The 21813-nt window shown below is 34.2% G+C and overlaps 1 protein-coding gene across 2 annotated transcripts in view; it reads left to right on the forward strand.

The window, feature by feature from the left end:
- Positions 1-3798: 3798 nt before the first annotated feature.
- The window catches only part of LOC120632621 (hemicentin-2-like), a 96723-nt gene continuing 78708 nt past the window's right edge, over positions 3799-21813 (forward strand). For both annotated transcript variants that reach the window (XM_039902564.1, XM_039902565.1), the window contains exon 1: positions 3799-4132. In XM_039902564.1, coding sequence (XP_039758498.1) covers positions 4093-4132 — 40 coding nt within the window. In that variant the 5' untranslated portion in view covers positions 3799-4092. The remainder of the gene's footprint in view (positions 4133-21813) is intronic.

Raw genomic sequence — 21813 nt, forward strand, 5'->3', positions numbered from 1 at the left:
ATCATTAATCATTAATCTATACCTTGTCACATAAACTCTGCGTGGTTTGAGATGAGGTGAGTGACCTAGTTGTCGTAAATTGTTTTACTCTTAAGTTGACAAATAAAAAAAAAAAAATAAAAAAAAAAAAAGTTATAAAAAACTTAAGGATAGGCATTGTAAGAATTATAAAAAGTCTACTCTTATCTGCATACCATGTGCATACCCTCTATGCACGCCACTGACTACACACACCTTTAAGAACAGCAAGGAGTTCTCCTTCTCCATAATGGTTTTCTCACGATGTTTTCCTTCACCGTTGAAGCAAGTGATATTCTAATTGCTCAGAACGCATTACTTAGAAAAGTTAGAGGTGCATGCTTGGATTCGAACGCAGCCTCCCGAAAGTGAAGTCGAAGTCGTGGGTAGGAATCCACTGGGCTTCTTTCCCCTATACTATTTATATTATATCCGAATCGTACGACACCAGCGGGATGGGAACGGGTAGTGACAAATATATTCTGATCTGCAGTAATCACACGACTCCATGGTATACATAATACAGCAGTGTATTAAATAAAGTGTTAAGTATAATTTTCTTATTGCTTCCTAAACTGGTCAGTTTATGGACGATTTCCACACGAAGTAGAGGTTTATTTTGGATTACTTTGTCGTACTTTCTCTTATTGCTCAGTGTATATACTTTTATAACATGATACCAAAAGTAATATTAGTTTTAACACTTCAAGTTTAAATAATGTATAAAAACACACAATACATCGAGGTTACCATACTATTGATGAATTTCTTAATGACAAGGTTGCCTAGAAGCAAGTCGAGTCGTCTCACATAAGATAGAACAATGATTTTTTAATAGTAAATAATGTTGTAAAGAGCAACTGCTGAGTTTTTTGCCAGCTTCTTCTAGCTAGAACTGCTAGCTAGCCTTCCCAACTGGAGGTAGACTTACTACAAACAGACATACGAGTACTTGACGTTTCAAAAGTGCTTATATTAGTCTTATTTTAAATCAATGCATTTTGAATTTAAATTTGTATTTTTCATCTAGCCAGATTTAACGACATAGACTTTTGAAGCATCTATCATACGTTGGTTTATGGCATACAAAGACTGAGATTTCGTTACTGCATTCAACTTGAAATGCTCCAAGATTATTTAAAAAATAATATAATCAGTAGATACGTATTGAACCTTTGAAAAAAGCAACCAACGAAAATATAAAAAAAAAAAAAGTTTTTCAAAACTATTTACACAAACAAAGTAATATACTATATATTACATGATTTTACCATATAATATTGAATTGGGTACTTAGTAAATTGTACGCTGTTAATATTGTTTGTTCAGTAAAAATCAGTCAGTAATAGCATGTACAGAATTTACAACAAGTTAAACAACATAAGGACCCTTTTATGTTGAAGTTACGCTGTTTTGATACTCGAAAACGAATTAATGAAGAGGGCAAGTCATACTTACAGTAGGTAGGTGAGTCTTTGTGCGATTTGTATAGTGACTACAGACTTAAGCCAGCAAATTGTACCTGTAATTGTATATAATTAGAATTTTAAGAGATTCTCGTCAAAAGCGTTAAAATACCCAATTATTCTATAATTGAGTAAAGACTAAACATACCATGTACTTAGTAGCTAAATTAGTTTGAATAGCACCATATCAAAGTAGAAAGGTCACATACATAATATCTATAAAATAAAAATATAACTTATCGATCTCGTAACTCAATACTGGACCAGAGAGATCTTCATCGCTTAAAGCAGTGGATACTAAAATATTTCAATATTGTTACCGAATTATGACGTCATTGTATGTTTTAAAGCTAAATTCATATGCTGAAGCTGAAAAACTTCCGGAAGTCTTAGGATCGAATTAATATGTAAAACTCTAACTCACATATATACACACACACACACACACACACACACACACACACACACACACGCACACATATACATACATACATACATACATACATACACACACATGCAAAACAAATTTATATATGTATATATAATGATAATTATAATTGCACCATAGTAACAAAATGTACTTATAGAATTTACTGGCAGCAAATCGCTTATTATGCTTTGAAAATCCATTTAAACAGTTATTTCCGGAGTTAAATTACTGTTATCAGTCGTTTTTTGATATTTTAATATTCAAATTAAATAAAACATTAATTTCATGACACGGTCACTTGCACTCACTACTGCCGTTTAATATGATACTATCGCAGAATTCAGAACAAAATTGTATTTGAATTATTTTCACAGCATCATGTCCTACTACATTTTAATATGGGGTAATGCTGCTTATTTTCGTTCTGCAGAAGAGGGCTGTTCGTGCAATATATAAAATGGGCTCAAGAGATTAATTAAGGATAAATTTAAAGAAGTTAAGATAACGACGGGGCATAGTAGGTACATATTTGAAAATTCAATGTATATCCATTAAAATATAAAAAAAAATTAAAAAGAAAATGGAATGTAACAATATAAATATTGGAAGCAAAAATAAACTCGTTGTGCAGTTTACTATGCTACATAAAATTGCTAATTCAATTGAAATCTTTGAGATGTCTCTCAATAAGTTCAAAGTTTATATAAAACGTAAGAAAAATCCTATTATAATGTTATGGATTACTTAAAGGACAAAAAAGCTTGCATGTACATTGCTTTTATTTCATAGCTTAATATTAATTTACTGTGAGATGGTGATAACAAAAAAATTACCTGGCTAAGTTGGTTGTGGTTTCTTCTTAGACCAGGTTTCGTTTGAAGCCCTCGTATCGTTAGGTTTAAGTTGGCGAACGAAGTTATCGCCATCACCTAACCCAATTATATAAAGATAGAAATATGAACACCTCATAAGTGCCTGTGATAAAGAATTTTTGAATTTGAATTTATTATTTAATTAAAAAAAAAATCAAATAATTCAAGCATATAAATAAGTTTTTGTTTACTCAAGTAATAGCCACAAATAGACCCATAACCCCAAACTGGTAAAAACTGACAAGTTACAAACACACAGCGCCCTCTGCGTAAATATTTTCAGTAATCTAATTCTATTGCCGCATAACTGTTATAAGCGGCATCGCTACGTAAGCCTTATGAATATAACGACCAATTTTCATCTTTACATTAAACTTGGTGTTATAAGGCATTGTCGAGCGTGTGGTATTGAAAAATATATTCACTAACAAAAAACCGGACATTTAAAACCGGTATAGTGATTCACGGTTTTTATTCAAATCCACACTAATGTTGTAAATGCGAAAATTTTTAGGTACATTTGTTTTTTACCTATGTTGGGTGCAACCACTACACTCATATTATGTGCCAAATTTAATTAAAAAGATAAGGCACATAATATTACCTATATTGCTTGTCTTCTAATTGTCTTCTTTGGCCTGTAATATTTGTGGAGGATATAATTTTGTTTTGCAAAGCTAAATCTATGTATCCTGGAGATGGACAAAATTCACTCTTTACTCCGGTAAAATGAACGGTTCCCGACGGATGTTTTAATATATTTTATACCCCCTTCCAAATCAACCTAGGGAGAGGGGTAATAAGCTTTAGATTCCTCTCTCGTACGAGAGTGGGCATAAGTGCCCAGTAGGAAACTAGTACGCTTAAAGATGATGACTCACACGTTATACTCACATATTTGAGTACATAGAATTTCATAGTGATTGATAATCAATTATTTATTATAATAAAGGTTTTTTTTTTCAGGTGAGTGAATTTACGGCAAGGAGAGAGAAAAGCTATTTTTTAAATAAATAATTTAACTTCACATAAGTAAAAAGCAACGGACGCTTAAACGCATGAATCATTTGTGCCACGATTTAATAGTGTTAAAGTTGAAACAGTATAAAATAAAAGACTTGAGTGGTAAATATATTAATGAATTGAATAAAAAATAAACCAAAGTAAATCAAAAATCATAGCAAAGTGAACAATATTAAACTTGGGAATGTGTCCAGAACATGTTATGTGATAAATGACAATTCCAAACAAACTAATGTGATGGAAAGTTGTGCATGTACTGTAATTATGTGAAAAAGTGGCAGTGATGTGGCTTCCGGCGCTTCTGTGTATGCTGTGTCAACTAGGTATGTATAAACACTATAAGGGCTTCGCTCTTTTATTGACTAATTCCCGTTCCAACATCGATTCATCATATCAACCCATTACCGTCCCACTTCAGGTTACGGGTCTCTTCACACAATAAGAAAGGGTTAGGCCGTGTTTCACGCTGGCCCAATGCGGATTGGTTGACTCCACACTCTCAGGCATGCAGGTTTCCTCACGATGTTTTCTTTCACCGTTAAAGCAAGTGATATTTTTATTGCTTAGCTCTCATACCATAGAAAAGTTAGAGGTGCGTGCTCAAAATTCATTTTTAAGTAGGTCTAGTTTATAAGCCCGTTTTAAATGGCAAGTCACGTTGCAGTCTATATTTCGGTTCGGAAGGCAGATTCGAACGAAGAGAAGCCCGCAAGAAACACGGCAGATTGCTCAACTCCAGCTAACTCAGATTCCACGCTTACGAGTCGTCCATTGTCGATCCGCTGTCTGATTAACAATTTTTTTTTTTAAAGTTGCTAACTTTTCGACTTTATACAAAACTCATAAGTTGTCAATGTCAACCCATCATATATTTTGTATGGGGATAGCGGTGGCCACTGCTTAGGTGTCGGCTAGTCTATTAACACAACGTTGAGGCCTCTTTTTTATTCTTCTCTTTATTTTCCACAGTCTGGTACCTAACGTGCCTGTCAGTTATGTCAATCAATAAATCTTCGTAACGAATTACTCAAAATCTTTTATTCCTGTTTATTCAAGAAGGATAAAAAGCCACCATATTCTGTAGCTTTTTGGTACCTAGTGACGAACTGTCATCGCCGAACAAAAGTTGCGATGAGTCGACAATTAAGATCAGTTGGCAACCTGTTGGAAAAGTCATTAAAGACTTGGATAGTTAAGAGGCAATTGCGATACATTTGCGTCTACTGTCGAAAGTTCTGTTGTTTTGTGTTTCATTGTAAACGCATAAAGCTGTAATCAGAAGCCTATAGCCTAGAAGGTCCCATCGCCGGACTCAGGCCTCCTACCTAAGTATTTTTCGAGACCGTGCTGCTTCAATGCTGGTGGGATTTAAGGATACCATTGTAAAGTATTTCGGTACAGATTATTATGACATAAGTTATTATAATCAGGACTGATGGCTTAACGTGTTTCGTAGGCAATGGGGCTGACACCGCAAAAACTCCGGGTTGGTTCCGAAAATTCTACAGAATATTAAACACAATGCCTAAAAATTCTTGCCCCGACTTTGTACTCGAACTCAGGACTTCGTGATTTGTAACCTAACCACTAGACCTAACGAGGCCTTTCACAAAGCAGTATTATTGTTAAATGACAATATTATATGGCGCACCTTGAGGTGCCTACAATAAGGATTATATTTCAAATTCAAGAGCGTCAAGGGTATTGAAATAATAATGCTTTAAGCGATGGCTGTAAGCCCCTATGCCCTGCGATAAAACAATCATTTTAGGCAACTATTCTAATTTTGACCTTTCATGTCTAAGCACGTGCCCCAAAAATGCGTGACCTTTTGCAAGAGTTCACCAAATTAATTTTTGGTTCCCTCTTTATAGACTTTGTTTTTCCAGCCAATTCTTTTGGTTTTTCGTTGGAACATTTTTACATTTACAACCAAATTATAAATACTCTACCCATATCAAAGTTTTAAAATTAAAATACAATAACGACATACAAGGTCTTGGGAAATAATAGAAATATTATTGTTATCTTGGTATATATGACATTAATATTCCTTTAATGGTGATGTCAGAAGCACAAGAAAGAGCTATATTGACCTAAATATTGACGCTCCACGAAAGGTCTTTGAGAAATAAGCTCGAGTTCAGATTTCTTTATAAATTTTAAACTCAAGTCACTTTTGCGTATTTCTTAAGTTATATTAAAATGGTATTTATTTGACCGTTCGCATTTGTATTGACATTTGAAATGTAATTTCTTATTAAAAGAGTGTTTCCATTATCCATTTCGATATTGCTATTAACGTAATCCTAACAAAATGATAATCGAAAGTGAAAATTTTGTTATGTGTGTCGGTAATTTATAATGTGCTTTTAAAAACACCCAATTCAAAAAACTTACTAAGATATAAGTACCCGGGTTTTGACTGAGGAAAGCAAAGCATATGAGGGTATTTGAAATTGTACCCAAGCATATAGGAAAAATAGAAACAGTTTATGTGAATTAGTGGCATGTCCACTTCATAGGAGTGAAAACTTACGGTAGATTTTTAAGGTATACTACTAAAACGGTGAACCTTCCGAATATTTCGAGCACTCTAGTTGAAGCTTACCTGCCAATCGTTTAGTTCCATGCCCACATTTTTAGAGCTACTAAATGTGTTTATCCGACTTATAAGTCCCGAGTTGTTCATCATCGTTTGAACCGATAGACGTCCCCTAATGATCCAGTGACGCTTGTGTCACCCAAACTATCTGCCACTGGCTTGATATTGTCCGTCCACCTAGAGGTAGATCTATCCGAAACTGCACTTACGAGGACCGGGTTACTCTAAAACCTTGGGATCCCAACGTTCACCGATCCTCCGAGCTACGTGCCTCGTCCATTACCTCGGTCGGTAACTCTAGGACTTCTGTCGATGGCCTCATTCGTCGAAATACTCCAATAGCATAGCATAGCTCTCTCATTTGTACGCTGAGTGAGTCATGAGGTCCAAAGTTAGGTACGAAGTTTTGGAGTGCTGTCAACGGCGACCAGTATTTCCTATAAGTATAACGTTAAAGGCTATGCTTGCGACGTAATTCAATTATTAAATTACCACGTCCATTAAGATAACAAAACAATTGTATAGTGCTTTATGTACACATCAACGCCACTTAAATTACGGTCTACCATTTTTATCAGTGGAAACTGACATTTACAAATTGTATGGATTGCGTGGCTTTGTTGCTGGCGGCGAAATAAAAATATCAAACGAACAATAGCTTTTTGGAGGCCATAGTGAATAGGCTATTTTCTAGGCACACTTCACCTTAGCTCGCTTTGCCACTTGCCATTACTTGAGATTGCCCGAGGTAAATTGCTACGTGAAATAATATTTTATGTAGGATGGGAGAAGAAGTCTGTATAACATTTCATGTTCTCTTCATTGTCCTCCATCTTTTTGTCAAGCTTTTAAAGCCTAACAGCAGATGAAAGACTTTATTATTTTTCGGGTGCATGTACGAGTATGACATATGCATTTTCTATTTTGGATACATTCCTTGGTTGATTGACTCCTTGATCCTTCGATAGGGAGGTCGGTTGATAGGTAGTCCTAATAAGTTTAGTTATATATTAAGTTTGTAAGATTTGTCACTGGAGGTTTAGTGATGGGGCTAAAAAAATATTATTATTTATATTATACTAGCTGTTGCCCGCGACTTCGTCTGCGTTTGATTTTGTTTTTAAAGTATTCAGTATCGCTAAGCCTTAAATGAGTATAGTTGTATATACATATAACATGTGACTGTCAATTAATTATAGACAAATAATTTGCAATAAAATAAAATTGTGACTTTACTTAAAGATCTAAGCTATCCTATCTCTTAAGTTGGATCAGACTGCTCACGGTGTGCCAATTTAATTTAAAATCGGTTCAGTAGTTTAGGAGTCCATCGCGGACAAACATCGTGACAGGAGATTTATATATATTAAGGTTTTAGTAAAATAAGAGTTACTATAAACAACAACAATAAAGAACGACAATGAGGAAAACAGTTGCTACTTTAATATTTTATTGTAAAAGCAAAGATTTTCAAAGATTTGTATTGAGGTGTCGTAAAAACATATTTTTGTGCGCTTACATTATAAAAGTGGGCTAAACCTTACGAGATAGATTAAATTAATCTAGTATGGAATTGTATTATAAATCAATCCAAACTGCCCCAAATCAGTATCTACGTTGAACCCGTGCGATGACGGGACGGCTATCATATATAGGTATTATAGCGCATCTACGTACGTACGTCACAAATATTTTTAATACCAAATTGAATATCTTCATACAAAATTTTATATTGCGCTGCTACCCTTAAAACCTTAAATAACTTTCCCTAAGAGTTGAAAACGTATATCTGTCTATATGCTTTCTAAATATGTGCGGACATTGTAAGGGGCTGAATCATATTGTCACTTAATAGAAAAACCCGCCTAGTGCGTTATGAAATGAGTGGAAATTTACGTGTTTTATGCGTAGCTACAGAAAGATTCCAGTTCTCATCAAGAAGAGAGAGAACATAAAATTATTGTGATGCTGCAGGTTAATATGATAAAATGACTTTGAGAGCTTCGGCACTCAAGAAATATAGTGCCACCGTAACGCAGTAGGAGGTTTTATTTTATAACATTGGTTTATTTCGAAAAACATAGATTTTATGATCCTTTATATTTTTTTCTTAAACCAATTGACGGCCGATTGGTGTAGTGGGCAGTGAACCGATTTCCACCATTGGAAAATGTTTGTGTGATGAACACAATTGTTTTTCAGTATCTGGGGGTTTATAAGTATAACACAAGCTACTCTTACTTTGGGGGTAAATGGCGCTATGTGTGTTGTCGTAAAATACCTTATATTTTTAAACGAGCAATTCTTGTATATATATATAATTGGAATCTCGGAATCGGCTCCAACGATTTTCATGAAATTTAGTATACAGGGGGTTTCGGGGGCGATAAATCGATCTAGGTAGATTCATTTATATTGGAATCTCGGAATTGAAAAAAATATCCTTTTTGAGAGATTCTGATGCGTGCGATGCGTGAAAAGTAAACGTTACGCCAAACGACGTAAGTATGTAGTAAGTCGGAATTGTCGGAAAAGTTGTTTCTATAAAGTTATATAAAACAGTTCGCGACAGCATACGAATATTTTTTTAAGTCGGCTCATTCGCGGACGAAGTCGCGCGGGTCCGCTAGTGTTATTTTTATATATCATCTAAATTAAATAATAAAGTTATTATTTTTGTAATTAATCAAAAGAAAACAAACATGATGAAAGTTTACCGTGTTATGGGTTACTTAATGCCGTCTCATAAAACATAATATCTGATCGTAACCTCTTATTATTTGAGTAGGAGAAGTTTTCTAATATTGATAATACATCAAACCATAATGTGATGTTTTTGCACAAGTTACTAACAACTAACGAACAAGTGGAGAACTGTCATAATGTCCGCAGACCTCAATGGTCACTTGTCACGAACTAGTTGATAAAAGGTCGAGGATGAAGTACTTTTTCTGATCCTATACCAGACCTACAATTGTTACGCAGTTGGTTTAAACTAAGACAGTGACATGGTCGAGTTTGAAGCAGAGTCCACAGCTGGACAAAGAAAAAGAGGGTTTGTCCACAATAACCACGCTGGGCATACGGGTTGGTGATCTCAATAGAAAAAGAGTTGAATCAGCACAACCGCTGAATTTAATTCAGATACGATCGGGAGCCGCTGGACTCAAGCGGCACAAGACCATTTGATTTGGAAATCCCAACAAAAGATCAAGTCCGGCAGAAGTCGTCCATTGGTTTATGTAATAATTAAATATATTTATTTTTTCTTTACACAAATAGTCATTGACCTTAACACGTTAAGCGTTTCGCCCGTGAAAGAAGAAAAAATACTTGATTTAACGTTCGTCCTAACATCGCTTTACCAGGCACTACATACAGGGCACGGTTCTTCTCCCATAGTGAGAAGGGGGGAATCAACCGTTACCACCACCTAACACCGTACTAGGAAGTAGCGCTGGCCCAGTGCGCATTGGTGGACTCCAAACACCTTTAATAATATTATCGAGGACTCTCAGGCATGCAGGTTTCCTTACGATGTTTTCCTTCACAGTTGAAGCAAGAGATGTTTCCATTACTTAAAAAGCACAATATAACTTAGAGAAATTAGAGGCACCTAAATGCTGGGATTCGAACTCGGACCCCCGAAAGTAAACTCGAGCTCCTACCCACTGGGCTATCTCCACGTCACCATTTCACGTATAAAGTTAATAGACACATATTATTGCACAAATTTGTTATGTTTAATATATATAAATTTTTAAAACCTATCGTAACGAAAAATTTTATTTCCACAAAGATTTAATTAGCTAATTAAATTATTCAATTCACATTAAGTCGAATATTTTAACGTCAAAAAGCTTAAAACGTGAAAGTGAGTTAAACTTTTGCATTTATTCAGAATGGTTTCCTTTCAATGCAAGTTTTATTCGATTTATTACCTCAGAGATATTTCCTTATTCATTAATTCATAAAAGTGAGAAACTAAGCATTGAATTGCAAATGTGGCTTGGAGAATTCATACAATGGAATGCTAAACCGCTATAAGTTCGAGGGTTGCATTAAAGATTTATCCATGCCAGCAATCTATTATAATGATTGTTGAACGTATCTCCTTTCGTAACGTTTATTAAAAGATTATTAATAATAACAAGGCTTTGTCCTGATTCACTGACAAACAACCTACAGCCCAAACAGCTGAATGTACAAATTTGAAATATCGAGAGAATATTTTGAGCACTCTAAAAGCTTTCTTTAACTCTACCCCTGATATAAGGGATACTGAGGAAAAGGAAAGCAAGGTTGTATGAAAATCTGTCATAGCTCAATCTACGAACATTGGTATTTTGGCGTTTCGGTAAAAAAAAACCTACATGCTGCTTTTACTTAAAATTTTACGGGACTGGACGGTTGAATAGGTTTGTATAAAAGTTTTTAATTTTTAAATTTTGACTTCTTTTAGCTTTTTGCTTTCCCTGTAGCTTTATATTCTGGAGATGAGTTTCAAGTAAATACTTCTTAATAGCACGAGATATCAGAAATTCTCAACAGATAAAGTTGCTGACATAAGCTAATTATGTTATTACCCGTTATTTTTTATATTTGCAGAAATCTCTAGAGTATTTAACATTTATGTTACAGTCACACTATTTTCGTTTCTCTTGGTACCTAGCCTAGTGCTTATTAGCAACGACTGAGCTGTGTAATATATATATCCTACTTAATAATATAAATGTGAAAGTGTGGATGTTTGTTACTCAGTCAAGCAAAAACGGTTGAAAGGATTTGGATAAAATTTGGCATGCATTTAGGCTTTGACATGGGAACGAAGTTTCCCGAGGGAAAATTGAAGTGTTTTCCTTCACCGCTATAGCAAGAAACACTTCAACTTTTTTTATATTTTTAATTAGTTTAATATTATAATTTGCATTTTAATATTTTAGTGCGTCATTTTCCACCATTGTAGCGTTAATTCTGAAATAAATTTGATTTAATTTAAAAATACATACACCTATTTTGAATAATGGTAGATCATAATTGGTAACTAATAAAGCTGATCCACCCAGGAGTCTTGCGTATAATCAACAATAACTTATGCTTGGTCAGCACGGTAATTGGTGTATTCGGTTCGGTTAGCTGCCTGGCTTTGCATAAATGCTAATAACCAATATTAGAGATATCATAATCCCCACTCAATTTAAAGTCGCGGGCAGACAGCTTTGAAATTTAATATGAATGTCATCTATGCTATGGAAAAAGACATGAACTTTCTATACCGATCTCTCAAATAGTTCTCGTGGTAGGATTAAAAATTGTGAAAAAGCGAATCTTTAGAACACATTTTGAAGTCCACGCAGACGAAGTCGCGGGCAGAAGCTAGTATATATATTATGGGAAGGTCACTTGTTTGGGATGCAATGTGTGTCAATACCCAAGCTGAGTCTCACATCCAGGCCACCTTGTCAATAATAGTCGCGGCGCTTCTATCAGTGCCGAGCAGACCAAGTGGCGTAAGTATGAAATCCTTGATAGCAGTTTCATTTTCGTGCCTTTTGGAGTAAAGACTTTGGGACCGTGGGGACCGGGGCCTCTAGCGCTTTTTAAAGAATCGTCAATCGGTTAACGAGTCTACCGGTGATCCTAGAGCGGACCATTCAAAAGGCAACATCTAAGGCACTATGCATCGCTGCGGTGGTTTCGGTGACGTTATAGATTTAATTAGTCTTATGTTGGTACATAGGTTATTTCAGGTAATTTTTGTTTATGAATAAAATAATATTAATCAGTATTTAACTAAAAACTATTTTTTTTTTTTTTTAAATATTCTACGACAATACACACATCGCCATCTAGTCCCAAAGTAAGCGAAGCTTGTGTTATGGGTACTAAGATAACTGATGAATATTTTTATGAATAATATACATAAATAGTTATAATATACATATAAACACCCAGACACTGAAAAACATTCATGTTCTTCACACAAACATTTTCCAATTGTGGGAATCGAACCCACGGCTCAGAAAGCAGGGTCGCTGCCCACTGCGCCAATCGGCCGTCGAATTCGTATTAAAATGCCGATGTAAATACAAATTAAACTACTGTGACAGATTGATAAATAATGTTATGTTGATAGACATATTGGTACGCATGAATAAGACAACACGAAAGAAACATAAAATAAAATTCAAGTGAAATTAATTCTCAGAAAATATAATATAAGGGATAAAAAAGTTTAACTTAAGAAAAAGTAATAAGTAACACAAATAACTCCAATTCCAACGATACAGATTCTCGTTAAACTTTTAAGTCAATAAGTATTTTAAGATTTACATTTTTTACGACTCAGTATGTGAGGATAAAATATAATATCTTATTTCGAAATCCTTATTTGTTTCAAACTCGTATGTAACCCCTCAACATTCATAAAAAGTCTCAAGTAACTTTTCCAACTTGGTATTTATATCAAATTATTAAAACTCGAACAAAGGTAGGCAAAGAAATTTTGGACGATTTCCTTTTACACTGATTTGACAAGTAGCATTATGGCATTTGTATGCTATATTTATTTTTTTATTTATTTATTCAGAATATTGGTAAGGGTACAGCATTGACACAAAAAACATGGTGCCGCGATAACTGATGCAGTAGTATAAACTGTGCCGCAACAATTAACGCCCATTTCCAACAATATTAGGTGTATTGCTAAGCAATATACCTAATATTGTACCTGCATACTAGGTATATGCTGAGCAATATACCTAGTATGCTCAAAACAAGCTAATAGTGTAGGGCATAATTATTTTAAGTAAAGATAAGATTTCCACAACTGGAAAATGCTTGTACGATGTACATGAACGTTTTTTTTTATCAATATACTACGATAATACACACAACACCATCTAGCCCCAAAGTAAGCGTAGCTTGTATTATGGGTACTAAGATGACTGATGAATATTTTATTTATTTCTTATTTTTTGAATAATATACATAAATACTTAGAATGTACATATAAACACCCAGGCACTGAAAAACATTCATGATCATCACACAAACAGAGATTTTTTTCCAGGGAATCGAACCCGCGGCCTTGGGCTCAGAAAGCAGGGTCGCTGTAAACTGCGCCAATCGGCCGTCATGTTGATCTATGTATTAAAAGTATATTATTCATTAAAATATTCATCAATCCCCTTAGTACGCATAACACAAGCTACGATTTCTAGATGGCTTTGTGTGTATTTTTGTAGTATATTTTTATATTTATTAAAAAATAATATATTAAGATTCTTTGTTACCTAAATTTCGAATAAATCTTTTGTGATTATTTCTTTAGCTTATGTTTATTACCACTTTTATAGGCATAATGTTTTATCTTGAGCTATTTCATAGTGGTTTGTAACAGTCAGGTTTATTGCATAAATTCAAGTAAGTTTCGCAAATTATCTTTGATAAAAAATATTATCGAGATATAAGGTAGTAATTTAATTTTTATGTTTTACCGGCGTATAAACGTCCACCTAACTTGTGTTGTTGGCTTAATCAAATCGTTTTATCAAATCATTGCATTGTTTACGCAAATTTACCTAAACCGGTAACGAGGCTGGTGACAGAATTTGGTAGCATATTAAGCCGACACTCGTGGTTAATATTGTTAGCAGCAGGTCTATAATATTATCAAAATCAGCAAGGCTTTATTTAGTTTATTCGTTAATTCATTAGTATATTCAAATGAATCTTGGAATCCGTCTTACATTTTTTTTAATAAATAAATATACTACAACAATACACACATCGCCATCTAGCCCCAAAGTAAGCGTAGCTTGTGTTATGGGTACTGAGATGACTGATGAACATTTTTATGAATAATATTAATAAATATAAACATATAAACACCCAGACACTGAAAAACATTCATGTTCTTCACACAAAGATTTTGCAGCTGTGGGAATCGAACCCACGGCCTTTGACCCAGAAAGCAGGGTCGCTACCCACTGCGCCAATCCGCCGTCCGACATATTATTATAGTGCGGTTTTCACAATTTATAATTATAAAATTCTATTAAGTCAACCTAAGGCAGTCTTAACGTAACACAAAAATTTACGTTCTCACAGGAAAAGTATTTATATTGCTTACCTATTTCGTAGCATATTAGGAAACTTATAATTTTCTTAGAATGGTTTGTTCCAAACTTTGAAGATACTTTGGTCCAAGTAATAACAATATTTCTCGCAAGATTGTTTCCACTTATAGGTGCCTTATTATTTTTTTTATATTTATTGATATACATTTTGCATAATAAGACTTACAGAAACATAAAATTAGAAATATTTACGAGAAATATATGCTATGTCTTATTGTTTTTGTTATTTTTTATGATAATACAACGCTTGCCACGCCGTTGTCTTTACGCAATAAAATTCTTATAAAACACTCACAGCTTTCGCTGCCGCACGTAAATAACTTTCTTGCGCGGGGGAGCTACTTTATCGACCTGAATAATCCTTCGGGTAGAATATATTTACATAACTTTAAGTTTTTGTAGATAGCATAAGCTTTGCAATTGTGAATCTACTTTAAAGTATTAAGTAGAAAAGTAATTTAAAAATGGTATATTCGAACTGATATCATATTTACATGTATACCGTATAGTACAAGTGACTGATAACGTTTTTTCTATCTATTTTATGTATACGATAATCCCCCCCCCCCCTTTATATATCCTATCTAAAGTAACTTAATCAATATTGAAAATATTGGAAGATTACAACATCAGTAACAAAAAATTTTTGCGTTTAGGTATCTGCTTAAAAGATTTTTTCATATCATAATCATCATACGAGTATATCTACGATTTTTTTCGCTGCATAAAACGATAGGAACTGATTAAAATGATACCGCGCCTCTTGCACTTGATGTAGGATACTTTTTACACAAATGTTTTTTTTTTTAATAAGCTAAGCCCATTAAGCAACATTGTGTGAGAAATTCAGTTCGATCCATTTATTTTATGTTAATGATAAGGGAGCTGAACTAATGGTAATACTATAAATGCGTAAGTTTGTTAATTATATTTGGCTCAACCTTCTGCACAGATAATGATGAAATTTGGTACAGTCGTAGTTTGCATCCTAAAGCAGGACAGCCACAATGAAAAAAGGGACACTATTCGAATATTTTATGAGAGTGACATGTCCATTGTTAACACAATAAGAACCAAAGATAATCTATATACATAAAAGAAAGTTGTGTTAGTTACACCATTTATAACTCAAGAACTGCTGGAGCAATGTTTAAGATATTTGATTTTTTGGATTTATCTTAGACCGGAATAGGATAATAAGTTTTAAAATATAAAATTCATAAAAAAATGGATCCGCGGTACGAAGTTCGCCGGGACAGCTAAACGTGCACGATCCAGTAATCTGAAATTCGGTTTACGCAAACATTGCTACGGCTTTACTCATTCCGAATGAGGAACCCTGACGAGATTGATCTAGACATCAGTTAATCGAGCGTATATGTTACCGGCGGAGATGTAATCTGGCTTTGTAGTGGGATGACTGAAATCCAAATTGTGTCTTAGCAACACGAGTTTACGTAACTGCCTCGCTTGTCTAGTGGTTACCATGTTTAACTACGGATCACGACCGTAGGTGGAGTACGAACAGTATTCGTGTCGATGGTTCCCCGATTGTTAAAATGTATTTTAAATCCACAATAAGCACTTCATTTAAAGTCCGCTTAGAATCATTATTTAAAGCGATTATTTTAATATTTCAACTGTCTTGCATATCCCAGCGCGGTTCAAGCCCAGCCTAGGTTGCCAAAGACCGAGTCGCAAAAAACGTTGGGGTACCTAGGTGCTAAAATAGTAACCTGACTGCTAAACGCTGGTCGGCCCTTAACGATGTGGACAGTAGACATCACACGACTCGGTGGGAGCCGCTGGAAACAAGCGGCCCAGGACCGTGGATTTTTGAACTACCTACAAATTCCTATGTCCAGCAGTAGACGTCAATCGTTTGAAGTAATGATGATGATGACGGAGAAGTAAAACATCGTCAGGAAAGCTGATTGCCTGAAAGCTCTACATAACGTTTTCAAAGGCATGTGGAGTCTACCAATCACAATATTTCTTTGAAGCATTCAACTCTGTTTTCATCAGCACTCACAGCATAGGTACAGTAACGAATTCTGAATGTCGTTTTTGCTTTGTCTTGCCGTATAATTCTCGACACAATCAGCTTTTTTAAGGCTAGACTTGGTAAAAATCTGAAAATAAAACTAATATCTGTAATAGAAAGCCATATCATATTTTGGAATTCGATTTATTTTACTAGGACAAAATAGAGGAGTAAAATTTATGACAAATTGAATATAAGAAATGCCATGCTGATTTTAAGAGCGTTAATTTTCATCAACAAATACTCAAAACAGCAAAGTAAAATAAAAGCAGATATAGTCTTTGTAGATAAAGTTGTGAACGACGGTGGATAAAAGTTTGTTCAACACATTATTACTTATTTTTCTCTCGATAAACTGCTTTTCGTATTGGATCGTAAATATAATAACAACACGATATATGAGTGTTCAGCGCTCACGGCTTATACCGTAATTTTGCTATTTGCGGTGCGTATAGTAAAATAAATGTCTCATATATCTTGATTTTCCACTTTTTTCATATTTATTCATTAAAAAATATATATTGTTTAAAGCGACAAACAAGCTTAAATAAATTTGTTTATTTTTAACCACTCGGGCAGTTTTACAATTTTACAAAATTTTGTACTTGGTACGTGGTAAATATTTACAGATGATTCTTATAAATTTGGTGATACATATAAAGAATCACGCATATAATTTTGTACAGTGTTTTTAGGGCTCTTCTTTAGATAATAAATCTTATTTTTTGAGAAAAGTATAAGTAGGCTGCATGTCTCAAAACCCTTTGTTTGTTTTTCATCCTCTTTATTTCGTACTTAAGTACGACCCGTTTCGTAGCTTCAAAGACGTTTTCTTTTTCTTTTAAATAACAAAGGTCAAATGGCCCTTCGCATAAATATTTATTTAACAACCCCGTATGTCAACACGGTATTAGAATACCTACTGAATTAAATTCGCTACGTAGATTTGAAGCCAAAATGCGATAAGAAAAACACAAATACTACCATCTCTACCGGAATTAATGCATCTAAACTAAGAGTAGGAATTAATGCAAAAGTTCGTCTATCTGCCTTACTTTAGCCTTACTTAAACTTTAGCCTTTACCTTTTCATTACTAAACTCCTCAACCAACATTGATAACATTTTGTACATGTGCAGAAAATCATAAGAATTCTCTTTTTGAAATCGTGGAATGTATTATTTGATTATCACTAGGCTGCAAATATTTTAAATATTGTAAATGTTTTAGCATCCTCTGATGACATCATTCAAAGGTACTCTATTATTTAGATGGTGACGAAAACGACACAAACTTGATAGCAATAATTTTTAGATCTGTGCGATGCGTATTAGAAAAAGGGAAGAAATAAACTGTTTTAATAGGTGTTGGAGATAAACCAGCCATCCATGTTGTGGAAATGAAGTTAGAGGCTCCAATCTTCAGTTTGCAAAAGGCAGATTTAATGCTAAAGCACTTTCTACCAGCCAACCTTCGGACGTGCGACAAAAACGAGTGAGGGTGCGCCGAGAAGTTCAGTCCCTCCCAGCCATACAGATAAGCGTGCTGTTTTCTTAAGAAATGTAAAATTTCAAGAAGATTTAGCAAAAATTATAAAAGAAACTTAAATTCCTCACACTATAGCTTTTATCTATAAAAGGATTACTTTTAGACCCATTCGTCAGCATATCTTCAAAGAAATAGTGACGGGATGCGGTGACAGTAATAGTAATAAGACCAAATGGAACTTCGGATCCCACTGAAAGGGATTAGTGACCGACTGTATTCCCCACCCACATAAAAGCCACCATATACAATACTTCCATACAAAACTTGACCCTTTCATCTTCTGACAAGGTCTATTTTTCTTTGTAACAACTAAAAGATGTGTCTTTGTGATACGCGATTCGGAAATGTTAAAGATAGTTGGTCGCGATAGGACCCGGTCTTTTTGCTGGTCTTGAACGACGCGACGGTTCCAAAGTGTTAACTATGATGAGATTTTTTTGTTAATAAAATACAATAGCTTTTTTTTTTTTTAGAATATAATATCTTTATTTATTTGAGAATAGAATATCTTTATTTGCAAAACACATGTTTTAAAGCTGTTACATATTTAAAAAGGTTTTAAGTTTGTATTGCCATACATGGCGTGCAAAGTGTAAGCATCATGCAATAAAAGAGTGAGTTCAGATCAAAATACAGTTGTCAACTTCTGCGGTCGTCGTACGAGGCAATTATAAACAGTAGCAAAATATGACAGATTTTCGAATGACAACAAATTCATCCCTATCCCTATATTGTTATTACTAATATTATTAATGTCAATGTAAAATAAATATAAATATAAATATACTACGAAAATACACACATCGCCACCTAGCCCCAAAGTAAGCGTAGCTTGTGTTATAGGTACTAAGATGACTGATGAATATTTTTATGAATGAAATGTAAGTTTGTTTGTTACGCTTTCACGCAAAAACTACTTAACCGATCCTCATGAAACTTTGTACACATATTTTTGGGAGTAGTAAAAGTAATAAAGGATACTTTTTATCCCGACATTAAGCTCGGTTCCTTTGGGAGAGGGGATGAAAGTGTTTGACGATTTTACACCATAACCAATTTAAATAATTATTTTTGTACACAATTAAACACATATTACAACCTCTATAAGGTTATAATATGTGTTTAATTTTGCCCAAACTTTGTGTAGATCTGATGAATGTGGTTGGAGATAGAGGACAGAACTCCTCAGCGGAGAGCAGCAAAACCCTCATTTAAGGCTTAGCGATACTGAATACTTGAATTTTTTTTAAAGCTACAACTAAAGTCGAACGTCTTTTTGAACAGTTTCGTTTGTATATGTAAGAAAAAGTAGAACAAAGTGACAGGGTCTCGAGTACTCTTGGTATATTAAAATATCATAATCACTACAAATTCTTAATAACTTGCTAAATTAAAATTTCATCTATTTAAACATCTTCTATACAACGTGTAGCCGAATTACAATATAATCTTGAAGAGTGCTTAAGTATATTTCATAAGGAATCACCCTTTTTTTTTTTTTTTACACAGAAAATGCCTGACGCATACCACTCCGTTGGGGGAAACGGAGTAGTTATGTGGGACTTGCACCCACTAAAAACTCTGTGTGTCCCTCGATAGCCCTATAAGTGAGAGCACGGGGTTCACTTGCGTATTCACCGCACTCTCGCCAAGGTTTTGACCCCCAGTGCGTGGCGGGTCCTATCATCACTGGCCTGATCGCTGCCAAATCCTCCAGAGAGGCGTACACTACACGGCACGCCACCTTCTTAGGCCTGTCATTAGTTTGGTGGCAAACTTCCATAAGGAATCACCCTGTAAAAATAGCCGTAATAAAATATAATGAAGCTTAAGAGTTTGTAATTTCTTTGAATGTGCTTTTCTCTATAACTAATATACAGATTAAAATAAAATACATAAACTGATTATATTACATTTAACAAATTCATCCCCACGGGACACGGGTCTCGCAACAAAATTTTAAGGGTTTAGGCCGTAGTTAACCCCGCCGGAAAAGTGATGTCACACGCCTTTTAAAAATATTAGTGAGAACTCTCAGGCATATAGAGGTTTCTTCATGTGTTACTTTACCGTTAAACCAAGTAATATTTGATTGCTTACTAATGTTACTTCTAAAACTTATACATCGCGGTAATTGTATACATCAACAGGAATAAAATAGGATTTTCATTACATTTTCCTAACCTAATTAAAACTATGCACGCCATCGGTTATTAGTTTTCATGTAAGATAAAGATATTTACGAGTTAGTGGACGTAAAGTTTATTACACACTGACCTCTTACGTGATGATATTGCTAAGGAACTTTACTCGAAGAAAAAGGTTCTTCGTGTACCCTATAAAAGCCTCTCCACATGATTTGTTCCAAATAATACAATTATGGGATTCCATTTCGTATTTTTGGAACGAAAAATAATTTCACAAGTTTATTGAAATGCGTGTAGGTATAATTTACCGTTTCTTAAATTGTCAGATCTCATATTTTGAAATAAAAAGTGAAGCCTTCTTAAGATCGCGGAAAATAAGAAAAAGTTGCTGGTTGAAAAACATATTAAAAAAAAAATTGTATGAGACCAGCTTGACGACTTGACGACGCTTCCACCGCGTACACGTGTACACGCGTAAACAGTTGTTTCCCGTGTTTTTACCTGAGTTGACCATAGGTGTTTTCAAAATGTTTAATTTAAGCATAATATAAGCCTAACTAATAGAAGTAAACTCCATTCCCGTTCCGGGAGTGGAGTTGCGCGATATTCAGTATTAAGTTGGTACATTATCTCCAAACTGGGTTGACGACGCTTCCACCGCGTACCGCTCTTTGTAAATATACTAGTTGTTTCCCGTGTTTTTACCTGAGTTGACCATTATCTCCAAACTGGGTCTCACTTGTTATAAAGAGCAAAGATTTTTTCATAGGACTATTTCTATATTTTATATATATTTATAGAAAAATCTTTATTTTAGTAAGGATAAAAGGAAATATTCGATTCCAAATAAAGGCGATTGGAAATAACCTATTAAATTTCGATTTGAAATGACATTGTGAAAACGATATATCATCTAGGTACGTTAATTTGATAACCATTTAATAACCGATGGACTCTTATATCGTATCATGAAAAACAATAATATCCTGCTTTTTGGATTTGTCCTACAGTTCTTAACCAGGTATGTTCATAAAAATCCGATGATAATTCGTTACGAATTTCGTACACAACGACCAGGTTGGCAGGTCACTACAGTTAAGCGACCGCCAAAAAAGGACGCAAAACAGAGGCTGATAACTAGTCATGAATAATTAATGTAAATAAATTTTCGTAATTTGTCATGAAATCAGCATATCACGATCAGTACGGTTGAGGTCAGTACAAACCGTGAAATACTTTGTTATTTCCAAGCATAAATAGTGATTTATTTAATTAGATTAATTTAGGCTTACGTCTAAAAACTATAGCTGTAAATTAGTGTTCCATTGATTCTTAATTTTTATTGTTTTGTTCTATATACATACATAAAAATAGGATTGATGTAATTTTTTTTAATAGTGAATTAATTCTATTTTTACCCTAAAAAGTACATTTTAAGGTAGTTCGAAAGCACAAATATATTAATATAGATTATGGAATAATAAACAGGATAGACTTCAGTTAATACCGAGAAAACTGCT

The sequence above is a fragment of the Pararge aegeria genome, chromosome 20, assembly GCF_905163445.1.
Source record: "Pararge aegeria chromosome 20, ilParAegt1.1, whole genome shotgun sequence".
NCBI classification, from domain to species: Eukaryota; Metazoa; Arthropoda; class Insecta; order Lepidoptera; family Nymphalidae; genus Pararge; species Pararge aegeria.